Raw genomic sequence first — 12,898 nt, forward strand, 5'->3', positions numbered from 1 at the left:
AATACCTATGTGAAAGTGGAGGCTTAGAGAGGTTAAGTAGTTTCCCTAAACTCACTGAGATTTGAATCTAAGTCTTTCTAACCCCCAAACTTGGACTTCTTCCATTATACCATGCAGATCTCAGATTTGCCAAGAAGTATCTTAACTCAAAAGAAAAGCTCAGTTGTCAATTTTTCAGCCAATTTCCTAAGTGGGAAGCAAGAGGCACCTGCAAAAGTGTGGATTTCCATACATGCAAATTGGCATTTTGCATATAATTCCCTACTTTACATGTACACAGGGATGGGATTACATTTTCACTGATACACCCTGACTTTGGTAAGCTGCTAAGGTGCCTTTTACATAGAATATTCACGGGGAGGAGAGACCCAGCTTCTGGTTTCCAACCAGAAACAAGCCACATCACTGGGAAGACTGGAATGATTTATAACCTCCAAACAAAATATGACATAAAGCATCAATATTTGTCATATTGCCAAGTAGAAAGTCACATGTTTTAGTGACAAACAAGAAAGCTCAGAGAACTTTCAAGTCCACAGCCAAGCATCACAATTCTGTCTCGTAATGCACAACAGAGAAAAATCACCAAAGTTTCTCGGAGAGGATTTGGAGTCAGGGCAAAGTACCAAATGGAATAATCCCACAGTTTTATTGGTGATTGACGTTGACAACATTAGCCCACAAGCTAAGGTTCAATTTTGTATATAAGCTTAACACATTGATTTCTTTAAAAAATAAACAAAAGATTGACTTAATATATTTAATAACATTAAACACTTCTGCTCTGTGAATTACACTGTTAAAGAGAATGAAAAGAGAAACAAACTGGGAGAAAATCTTTGCAAAACACATATCTGATGAAGAACTGGTATCTAAAACATACAAATGCTTAAAACTCAACAATGAGAAAACAACCTAATTTAAAAAACAGGCATAAGATCTGAACCTTACCAAAGAAAATACACAGATGACAAGTAAGCACATGAAAAGATGATCAACATCGTATGTCATTAGGGAAATACAAATTAAAACAACAGAGGTACAACTACACACCTATTATATTGGTAAAAATACAAAATACTGTCAACACCAAATGCTGGTGAGGATATAGAATAACAGGAATTCTCAATCACTGCTGGTGGGAATGAAAAATGTTACAGCCACTTTGGAAGGCAGTTTGGCAATTTCTTACAGGACTAAACATATTCTTACCACAAGATGTGGCAATTGTGTCCTTTGGTATTAACTCAAATAAGCTGAAAATCTATGTCCACACAAAAAACTGCACAGTTTTATTCAAAACTGCCAAAATTTGGAAGCAACCAAGAGGTCCTTCAATAGGTGAATGGAAAACAAAACTGTGGTACATCCAATAAATGAGCTACCAAGCCATGCCAAGACATGTAGAAAACTTAATTGCATATTGCTTAGTGAAAGAAGCCAGTTTGAAAGGTTAGATACTATTTTTAATTCCAACTATAGGACATGCTAGAAAAGGCTCAGAGTTTTTACAAAGGTAGTGAAATTATTAGTGATTTCCAATGCTTACATCAAGAGTGAACCCCAATGTGAACTATGGATTGCAGTTAATAATAATATTTGGCTCAACAAGTATAATAAATATACCACAATAATTCAAGATGTTAATAATATGGGAAACTATGGATGTTTTGGGGGTGAAGCCACATATGGGAATATACTTTCTGCTCAACATTTGTGAAAATTAAAACTACCCTAAAAAACTAAGTCTATTAATCTAAAAAAAGCAACAGACCCACAAATAGCCAAAGAAAAGATTGACCTAATACATTTAAAAGTATTCTGAGTTTGTTTCTTATTTTGATTAAAACTGCTATGAGTCCACTTTCCCTTGCCCACTCCCATGTTGTTCCACTTTTCAGTTAATAATGTTTACAGAAATGTTAACCCATATAGAGAGCATTCATCTAAGGTACCTTCCAGAATTGGGTGGGAGTTTTTTTGCATATGGAGGTAAATTATTCTTCACAAGAAATGAGAAAAGATATCTTTCATTTGTTATTAATCCAATTAAAAATGATGAGGGCTAAACTCAAAGTCCCAACCAAAATTCCAAAGATGAGCAAAACAAAGGCCTGTGGAAATAAGAAAAGAGATAAAAACAATTAGGGTATTTCTTTAAATCTCCACCCTTTCCAATAATGTTTGTTATCACTCAAAATACATTATTTTTTATGTAGATAAAATAATTAGAAAATGACAAATTATTTCTTAAAATAGGATTCTTAAAAGAAACAAAACAAAAATCAACCTACCCCAAGCTTTTTCCATGAGAGGAAATCCTCTCTGCTAAGTTTAAGATAAAATAGTCCTGGGAATACAAAAATCAAACATGTGGATGTGCTGGAACCTGTAAGCAGGAGAAAGAGAAAGGATGATTGCCAGACTCAGATGTTAGGCTGGATAACAAGTTTACCCATTTTATTATGTGGATCTTTTTGAAATATAAAACTTACCAACTACACCAAATACATTCTTAATGTCAGGAACATATATTGCAAGTAAAACAATGATAATATTGAGTGCTAGCGTGATCACAAAATGGTGAATCCATGAGAATGGAAAATTGGAGAAAAACATCATCATTAAAGCTTTCCTTGCCTGTATAGCATAAAGAGAAAGAGATTTAAGCAAAGAGAAAGTGTGAAAGCCAAAATACTCGCTTGGGGAAACACATGCACTGTACCGTACCCATGATATTCCTGTCCCCAACACCACTTAGTTTTCAAAAATATAACAGAAACCATTATCGTGTTTATCATTCACAAACTAAGAAATACATATTTCTGTGTGATCTTCATCAAAATTATTTTGCTCTAATTCTTGAAAAAATGTTCACATACAACTTCTTTAAGTTGCATAATTTTCAAAAGTATCAACAATAACACTGTGTGATGAAATCTCGGAGAATCATTAATTTCAACAGAAGAACAAAAGGTTTAAAACGAGAAAAGAAATCATGCCATGTGGAAGAAACACCACTTACTATTTTATTTTATATTATCTGTTTCACAGCATGGAAATATGAAAACTAATTCATGACACTTCCCACTGCTAAGGCAGGCAGCAGGCGGTCACGTCCACAAATGTTTACACAGCCCCTGCTGCACTCCTGGCCCTGCAGTCTGCACAGGGAGGGGGCAGAACTCCTGAAGGCCCAGGTCTTAAGGAGCTCACTGTTCAGGAATTCAGGACTTCCATGCAGAAGCATTTATACCCAAAGCCTTTGTTTCCATTTTCTCAGAAATTCTTAAGATTCTTAAGTATGGCAACTAAATGCAGAATGAAAATCTGTTCTGCCCTTAAACTATAATTCTAGAGCAAATAAAATAGTTGGACTTAGATTAAACTAGAATATCTACATGAAGATAAATTTACAATAAACCAGAAGGAGCTTATTTTTGCTGACTTGACTTTTTCCTCTTCATGCACATTCTTTTGAAAAAAACAGAATACAGAATTAAAAAGGGAAAAAAAAAAACACACACACACACACATCCAAAACCTTAGAAGAACTATAGTCTCTAAATTGGAAACAATGCTGTGGGAAAGCATAAATCTAAACTAAATCTCAAAAAGCACAAATTAGCTTAGGGGCTCACTGTTATTTTTGTGCATTCATGGGTTATACGCAAGTATGGGGTCTTTGATCAATTACTTAACAAATGAATAAGATACACAAGACTAGATGTGATTCAAACATTCTAGTCTGCAAAGAATTAGTGTTGCCACATTAGGGAGCTGCTACACCAACAGCAAAACCTTTAAGAGTACTTACAGGGAAGTGGATTAGAGGGACTGTCAAAAGCACAGCAAACAGTATGCATAACTTCACAGTCCTCACAACAACATCATGAGGCAAGTATTTACTATAATCTTCAAGTATATCAGATGCCACTTTGTCTGTAAATTTAAAGAAATAACAATAAGGATCACAATAAAAACTAAGATGTCAATAACAGCAAAATTGTTTGCCTTTGCACAAAGGAATCTTAACAGATTTTGGATTCCCAGTCCCCAACCCATCTCTGGCCTTTTTCTCTCCTATGAAACACAGAGACATTAGTTAAATATCTTCTTGAAGCCCACAATCTCTTCTTTTAATGATACTAGAGATCAGGACAGGCAGAACTTAAATTATGACAATAAAATATATATAAAAATATCTCATTAGAACTTTCCCACAATCTGAAGGTTTTGGACATGTATGTTGTTTGCTTTCACATGTACATACTACTGACTTTGGTCCGTGTGATGGTAATATAAGATTAGTAGCTCATTGGGGCAGAGCTAGCACAGCTGTACACCTTTTTTTTTTTTTTTTTGTACCAAAGCCAATACCTTTTCCTCAATACTGCAATTTTTCTAGAGCAGGGGTGGGCAAACTTTTTGACTCGAGGGCCACAATGGGTTCTTAAACTGGACCGGAGGGCCGGAACAAAAGCATGGATGGAGTGTTTGTGTGAACTAATATAAATTCAAAGTAAACATCATTACATAAAAGGGTATGGTCTTTTTTTTTTTTTTTTTTTTTTAGTTTTATTCATTTCAAACGGCCGGATCCGGCCCGCGGGCCGTAGTTTGCCCACGGCTGTTCTAGAGTCTCACTGAGTTGTGCGCATCTGACCAGCTTCCTCAACATCTCATCTGCAGATACTCTTTCATACAAGTTTTAGGGAACTGGCTTACTTAGCTAGCCAGTGTGGTAGTCAGTGACAGAATTTGTACATGGTAACCATGCCTTATTCCATGGTGTTCTTCCACTCCCACGTTTTCCGCACCCCAAGCCAGACAAGGTGTACCCAAGTGAGGGTATTCAGAACACTGCATATCACTGCCTTGTAGGGAAAGACAGATTTATTTGTACTTATGAAAGAATAAGTACAAATTTGAGCGTATACGTTTTGGAAAGGTGCTTTGGAGGAAATAAGAGACAAATCAAACATACCTCCGTTTTCAAGGATCTTAAAATTTAAAGGGCAGATAAGGTGAATGCACACACATACATAATAGTGTCTAAGCATAGATACACACATAAGTGACAGAAGAAGGTCCAAACAAATAGCTATGGTGATTCTGAACAGAGAACATAACTATGGCCTTGGAATGAGCAAGAAAGAAATCCAGGAAGGCTTAGAGAGTGTCACCATGATATAGTGGGCAGACTCAGCAACGGAACTCTTTCTTCAAGGGTTAGGGCTCACTCTGGTAGAAGAGAGATGCCATGACTTACGAAGAATATGTATTTTGATCTGAACTAAGCAGGAGGACAGATTGGGAGAAAAAGAGACCCGAAACAGGGATAACAGAAGCAATGGTCATAATCACTGAGAGTAATGAGGACTGGACTAGACCAGTGATAATGAAAAGTGGAGAGGAACTAATTGTCTAAATTATCAAAGATGTACTTTACACAGTGTGGACCTCTGGACTAAGTAGGAGATTAAAGTTGAATTCTACTCCCAAATCTGTGAGATACTTGTGAGTTTTGGAGAAATACGGCAAACTGTCCCCCGCCCTCCCTTTTCTGAATCATAAAAATGAGCTATTAACACTTATTGCTTAACAACCTCATAGACTTTTTACATGGTCTGGTTATTATGCAACATTTGGATATTGGCCTGGCTTACCAAAGGAACACTTTTTCCCCCTCAACTTAAAATGCTTTAACATCTGCAATCAGAGCCAATATTAGTAATCTAGGTACATACTTATAGGTCTCTTTAATCTGACAAAAGTTAAGTATTAACTAAGCCTGGGGAGCGCTGTGACAGAACCCCAAGCAGCTCCAGAAGCCTGAAGAACTAGATTTATTATATATTGAAAATAGCGGTTACATGTCCACTTTCTACTTTCTGAGGATGAAGCCCTAGCTTCTGAGCCAGTCAGTTCTGTGTTCTTAGCTGAGCTTTACCATATGTAAGGAATAGAGCATGACATGCTTCTCTGGATTCAGACAAATCTCTACAAATCTCAGTAAGAACCGGTGGTGGTTTCTGCGAGTTGTGTATGCTACTGAAGTCAGGAGGCTGTCCTGTTTAATACACATTGTCAAACTGGTATGAAGTTTCTAAAGATCACTACAGAGCAACGGAAAGACCACGGGATTAGGATTCAGGAGGCCTGCCACTAATCACTAATCATGTGACAGGTCACTTCGCCTCTTGGGCTTTAGATGCTCATCTATAAAATGAGTTGAAGCCTTAACTTGTGATAAGCCCTTTTGATTAAGGCCTCAGACTCTATTAGCAATTTATTTCCATAAGACTGAGAGCTATTGTTGTCCAGATAGAAATATACAAGATTTTCCCTGGTTATGATTAACAAAACACTGACTAGCAAATCAGTATCTGAATCTTCCTCTGTCTTTGGAAAAATTATTTTTCTTTAATTCTCTTTCTTTTATTATTGTGTGTGTGTGTGTGTGCACATGCGTGCGTGCGCACACACGCTTTTTTGTTAATCCTCACCCAAAGATATTTTTTCATTGATTTTAAGAAAGAGTAAAAGGGAGGGGAAGAGACAGAGAGAAACATCTATGTGAGAGAGATACATCGATTGGTTGCCTCCTGCACGTACCCTGACCAGGGCTCAGGATTAAGCCTGAAACCAAGGTACATGCCCTTGACCAGAATCGAACCCGTAACCCATCAGCCAAACTGGTTAGGATTTCTTTCTTGATTTCTTTCTTTCTTGATTTATTTATTCCTTCCTTCCTTCCTTCCTTCCTTCCTTCCTTCCTTCCTTCCTTCCTTCCTTCCTTTCTCCTTCTCTTTCTTTCTTTCTTTCTTTCTTTCTTTCTTTCTTTCTTTCTTTCTTTCTTTCTTTCTTTCTTTCTTTCTTTCTCTTTCTTTCCCTTCCTTCCTTCCTTCCTTCCTTCCTTCTCTCCTCTCACTCACTCGCTCTCTCTCTCTCTCTCTCCCCCTCCCTCTCTCTTTCTCCCTCCCTCCCTCCTTCCCTCCCTCCCTTCCTTCCTTCCTTCCTTCCTTCCTTCCTTCCTTCCTTCCTTCCTTCCTTCCCCTATCTATATACCTTCCTACCTACCTACCTACCTACCTACGTACCATGTTATTTTTCGTAGATGTGCATTTCTCCATAATATAAAACGTGGATACTCTGAGAAATCTGCATTGGTGGAGAAGGATTAAGTCCAAGACAACATAACAGGGTTACTTGATAATCAGGAAAACCCCTGGGTAGTAAACATTACATTTACATGATGATCATACAGCTCCTAAGCATCTAGTGGTAATTTATGTAACTACTTCTCAAGCTATCCTGGAGATGTGTAGCCCATCTGAGGTTTCTTCCAATAGCTCTATTTGTCCATAGGGAGAAGAAGGAGGTCCATTTTTTAGACTTTCTTTTCAATGTTGAAGAGCCCTAAATATAATAGTATTTGTGCCAAGTTTCAATTTTAATTTAGAAAAATATACAACTATTCTGATATACTGTTTTTGCTGAATCCCAATAGAGACCCTGCTATCATATCTTATGTTAAAAAAAGTCTTACTGAGCTAAAGTCTGTATAAAAACTAATAAACCAGCCCTAGCTGGTTTTGCTCAGTGGATAGAGCTTCGGCCTGCGGACTGAAAGGTCCCAGGTTCGATTCCAGTCAAGGGCACATGTCTGGGTTGTAAGCTCGATCCCCAGTAGGGGGCGTGCAGGAGACAGCCATCAATGATTCTCTCTCATCATTAATGTTTCTATCTCTCCCTCTCCCTTCCTCTCTTAAATTAATAAAAATATATTTAAAAACTAACAAACCAGCCCTAGCTGGTTTGGCTCAGTAGATACAATATCGGCCTGCGGACTGAAGGGTCCCAGGTTTGATTATAGTCAAGGGCATGTGCCCAGTTTGCGGGCTTGGGGCATGCAGAGGTGGCCAATCAATGATTCTCTCTCGTCATTGATGTCTCTAGCTCTCTCTACCTCTCCAAAATCAATTAATATATCTATAATAATAAAAGCATAATAAGTTAATTAGACCAGACGTCCTTCCAGATGACCTTCCGGACGGTTGCAAAGGAAGCCTGGGTCCCAGGCGTCTGCTGGCAGCCGGGGGAAGGAAGGCCTACTCTTGCACGAATTCGTGCATCAGGCCTCTAGTAAGTATGTGTGTGTGTATGTGTATGTGTGTACATATATACACACACACACACATATATACATATACATACAAGAAACCACATCAAAAATAGAGCTTATGTGTTTCAAGAATTTTGTTTCATTAGCAATGATCAAAAAGCTTAACAGCCTGCTTTAACTTTATTTGTGGTGTATACAGCAGGGTACCATGCTCAAGCTGGAAATAGTGCTTATCTACATCAGTACAAAAACGCAAGAGCAGCTTTAGATTAATGACTGACCTTTACAACTGTTGAAATAACAAAGAGATAGCAAAGAAAGGACTATATAGAGCAAATATAATTTTCTCACACCCTGAAAATCCAAAATAATACTCACAACATATACTGAAAAGCTACCATATTTAAATTAAATGTCATTAAAGTCAGTAAGAAGTACCATGTTGAAAAACAGAGCACCTATAAATATGCAATAATTACACTAGTAATGATAATAACACACCATCAGCAGGAGCTTCCCTTTGTGGAAGACTGTTGTGTGCCAGACACAATAATAGGCACTCTTTGCAACTATCCCTTGTAACAATTTAGGACAGCGGTCGGCAAACTCATTAGTCAACAGAGCCAAATATCAACAGTACAACGATTGAAATTTCTTTTGAGAGCCAAATGTTTTAAACTTATACTATATAGGTAGGTACATTGTTATTAACTTAATTAGGGTACTCCTAAGGCTTACGAAGAGCCACACTCAAGGGGCCAAAGAGCCGCATGTGGATCTCGAGCCGCAGTTTGCTGACCACGGGATTAGGAGATAAGATACTGTAAGATGAAGTACCCTGCTCAAGGTCACATAGCTAGCTAGAGCAGAATAGTCATTTAGATAATATTTGTTGGATTTAGAAATCCATACTCTTTCCACCAGGCTTAGGAAAGGTAGCTATGCAAGTAAATGTTCTCCAAAATCTTGTCAGATGTGGACAAACTCTGAGAGAGAAGCAAAGGCCCATTACAAGTCATCATGGATGGCTAAAACCTGAAGCATGCGCACAAGGCTATCAACTGTGAAATCAGAGTCATAACAGCTAACTATCACCAAAGTAATAACAGTCATTTACTTGGAGAGTTGTTACAAAAGCATTCATAAACTGACAAGTGTACTGTAGTGTCTGACAAACTAAGTATAATTTGTTATAATGTGTTTGCAAATTAAACAAGAATCATGTTTGCAAATTAGAGAGCTTACAGATTTTAAGATCTTATTCTAGACTTTTAAGTTTTACTTTTTCTTGAGGTTCTCATTAGAAGAGAAAAAAACACATACCAAGCAGGCAATTTTTCAAAAATAAATACAAGAAATATTTAATTTTAATTTATGAATTTAAAAGAATCCTTTTAAAAAATTATGAATGTCTTGAGTCATATGACTTGAGGCTGAAGGCAGAAATGTCTGACATGTAAGCATACAACTATAGTTCAGTGTAAAACCCTTTCCCTTCTCAATTTGTTCTTCTGCAGTTAAAATAGCTGATTCTCCCAAACTGCTGAACTAGTCTAATGTATTGAAAATAAGATTCTAAAATATTTTTTAAATAAATCATTATTGTACATTTTTTCTTGTAGAAAGACATTAATCCCGAGGTTTTATTCAGGTGTTTAAGAAAATTTTCATATAAAGTTATTAATCCCGAACCTGATTCTTTATAAGAGAAAGAAAATCAGTTCTTTAGGCCCATAGAGCCACACAGTACTGCAGTGAATTCTGGTACCCTGAATAAATTAGGTTACTAATGAAAGGCAGAAACAAAGTTCAGATTCAAGTGTGAGATCAACTAGAGCAGCAGTCACCAACCTCTTGGACCTCATGGACCACCAGTTGGCAACCACTGAACGAGAGGACAATCTATTTTTTTCACCTACAATTAAATGATATACTTACCATAAAAAGTGAGGTACCCAAAGAGTGCCGATATAAAATAAATGAGGAAACTTAAAGCAATTGCGGTATTGGTTACATTCTGCATTCTTTTCTTTGAAGGGCTAAAAGACAAAAATGGCAAAAGTAGAATCAGTGAAATGATTTATATCTATAGAAACACTCTCCCAAGCTAGACAAAAGGGTTCCTTAATCATTTAAGACCTAGTTCATTAGTGATTATACACTAGAATTCCTGATTTAAAATTGCTGCACAAAGATTATGCTTCCAGGAAACATTCTCAATTTGGAGAAAACTAACTCTCAGTTGTTTCATTTTGTTTTAAACCAACACTTAGAATCCAGTGATGGGAAGAAAGAATTCATAAAGGAGAATGTCATTCAACCTAAAGGCCTAGAAGTAAAAGATCATATTTAATACATTTAAAAGAATCCAGGATCCTATGGTACCTGTGAAGTTCACAGTATATGGGCAATACCGAGGTATGGCAGAGAAATGAAAAAGCCATGGTTGGTATCGCATAAGCACTCTGAAAAGAAAAAAAGGACAAAATTACTAAATGCTACTCTGTTGAAACCACTACTTCATTCGACAATAAGCTTAGTTCTTTTTTAAAAAAATATATTTTATTGATTTTTTTACAGAGAGGAAGGGAGAGGGATAGAGAGCCAGAAACATCGATGAGAGAGAAACATCGATCAGCCGCCTCCTGCACCCCCCACCCCCCAACCAGGGATGTGCCCGCAACTAAGGCACATACTCTTGACCGGAATCGAACCCGGGACCCTTCAGCCCGCAGGCCGATGCTCAATCCACTGAGCCAAACCAGTTAGGGCAATAAGCTTAGTTCTTAAAAAAAAAATCAATTTGGTTACATTCACTTCATTTTTCATAAATTGTCTCTATAAAATAAGATTGTGTTTTTTTGTTTTGTTTTAAGAGAGACACAATTATGGTCATCAGCAAATCTTTTCTCTGGTAGATGGAATGCCTGTACTAGCCAGATATTTCTTGGCTGGCTTCTATACCATGTTACTTTTACTACAACTGCTCTTGCTCGTGTATCATTTTGGGTAAGATAAAAATGACTTATGTGAAATAAGTAATATTTAGGTAAGATTCAAAATAATAACATTTAGAAATAATCTTAATTCTAATGTATGCATTAGAAAATTTAAATACAGCTTTCTTCTGTAAGCAGGAATAATCATTAATGCTTTTGAACCTGCTTTTACCAACTCAATCCAAGGTAATATCACCAATTTAATCTAAGGGAATATTGAGAATATTAGTCACACCTCAGCATCTTTGCCTATGTTCTCTTTCAATGGGAATGAACATGATTTATTCTAGACAGGCAAATTTTTGGAGATCCACTGGAATACACAAATAAAACTTTAAAAACAATTAGAATATTTAAGAGCCAGAGGTCATTACAAAGCAAACAAAAGTTACCAGCTAAATGAAAATACTGTCTCTACAAAATGATGGTGATGATTTACTTTCTTTTCTCTACTCTAAAATAATTTTCCCCTTACTAACTTCAGGCTCTTCAGCAAAAGAAGTTCCAGATGACTGAAGACCTATCTTGGGACATAATGCCTCCTCAAATATTTGAAGGGAATTGAGAGGAAGGAAAGCTGTAGTGTTTCCTGAGACTGGATTAGGGGAATGAGACTTTAATTCACAAATTCTCTTTCATATATTGCTCAATTTCCTGGCTTGTCAATTACCCTACCTAGATCTTTAAGGCACACAGGGGCCTTTACCACATAAGATGTGGTAACCTCCCTTGGGGGGCCAGAGAGACATTTCTCGTGTAAAAATTGCGGATAAAAGGGAAAGTTCTGCATGGAGGAGTTACTGCACTGAAATAGTACACTGACAAGTTGTACATGAGTGGGGGGTTTCTAGCATCTGGAACCTGCATTTCAGCAGAATCTAAAAGTGTAGATTAAAAAACAACAAAAAACAACTTATAGCCACAGGGAAGTCTAAGCTCTTCCAGAATGCTAGAGATCACTGGTCTCCCCAGTAGGTGCCAAGGGCTCTTGCAGGCATTGTCAGTATCGCAGGCTCTGAGAGAAGGCAAGGGGCCCTGGTTTTCCAGTCTCCACTAAAGGCATCATAAATTTCAACTGTGGAATGTCTGCCAGAAGACATACTGGCAGTGCTCAGTTGCTGGTCCAATGATGAGGCTGTTTAGCTGCAGACCAAGGTTTTACTCACGAGGGAGGAGTTTTTATATAATTGGCTATTTAGCTTTACAAGTCCAGAGGGCAACAGGAAGTCTGTATCCACAGAGGACCTTACTGGCCAGACCAGACTTTTAGTAAATCTGTTCTTTTAGGCAGTTGCCCATTTAAAACAGGCTCCATTTAAAGGCATGCCAAAAAAAGGTGGCTGTTTCATAATAGGCCACCCTGTGTTAAATAATATTATTCTTCTGGTAGGCAACCCTATACTTAGCACTTTCATGAAAATTAATTAGTTACAGGTACAAAGACCTAAGAGACCCTGTTACACAAATCTCTTAAAACTTGAAATGTGAAAAATCAACCAAAAGTATCTGTTAATAACTTACACACCTCTTTGGAGAAATGAAAGAGCTTTGGTTTACAATCATCTGTAGCATTTGAAATCTGTTTAAGAGGATTGAGGGGGAAAAGAGAAACCAACAGTCATTAAAAGTCAGAAAGCATCAACAAACATGATGAATTTATTATAACTAGGCTTTCAAATAAAAACATTTCAAAATAAAGTTCCAAAATGCAAACTAGTCATTACTTTTCCATTAGGGGGAAAAAATATATTAGCCTGATTTTTTCTTTTTA

General features: G+C 37.1%; 1 protein-coding gene across 1 annotated transcript in view; it reads right to left on the reverse strand.

The window, feature by feature from the left end:
- Positions 1-626: 626 nt before the first annotated feature.
- SLC38A6 (solute carrier family 38 member 6) overlaps positions 627-12,898 on the reverse strand; it is a 67,729-nt gene continuing 55,457 nt past the window's right edge. Inside the window, exons 10-16 of the mRNA XM_081090414.1 lie at positions 12,653-12,706; positions 10,514-10,593; positions 10,067-10,167; positions 3,818-3,942; positions 2,496-2,640; positions 2,295-2,389; positions 627-2,114 (exon numbers count right to left, since the gene is read on the reverse strand). Of these exons, the coding sequence (XP_080946540.1) occupies positions 2,031-2,114; positions 2,295-2,389; positions 2,496-2,640; positions 3,818-3,942; positions 10,067-10,167; positions 10,514-10,593; positions 12,653-12,706 (684 nt within the window). The 3' untranslated portion in view covers positions 627-2,030. The remainder of the gene's footprint in view (positions 2,115-2,294; positions 2,390-2,495; positions 2,641-3,817; positions 3,943-10,066; positions 10,168-10,513; positions 10,594-12,652; positions 12,707-12,898) is intronic.

The sequence above is a fragment of the Myotis nattereri genome (assembly GCF_964212035.1).
Source record: "Myotis nattereri genome assembly, chromosome: 1".
Taxonomy (NCBI): domain Eukaryota; kingdom Metazoa; phylum Chordata; class Mammalia; order Chiroptera; family Vespertilionidae; genus Myotis; species Myotis nattereri.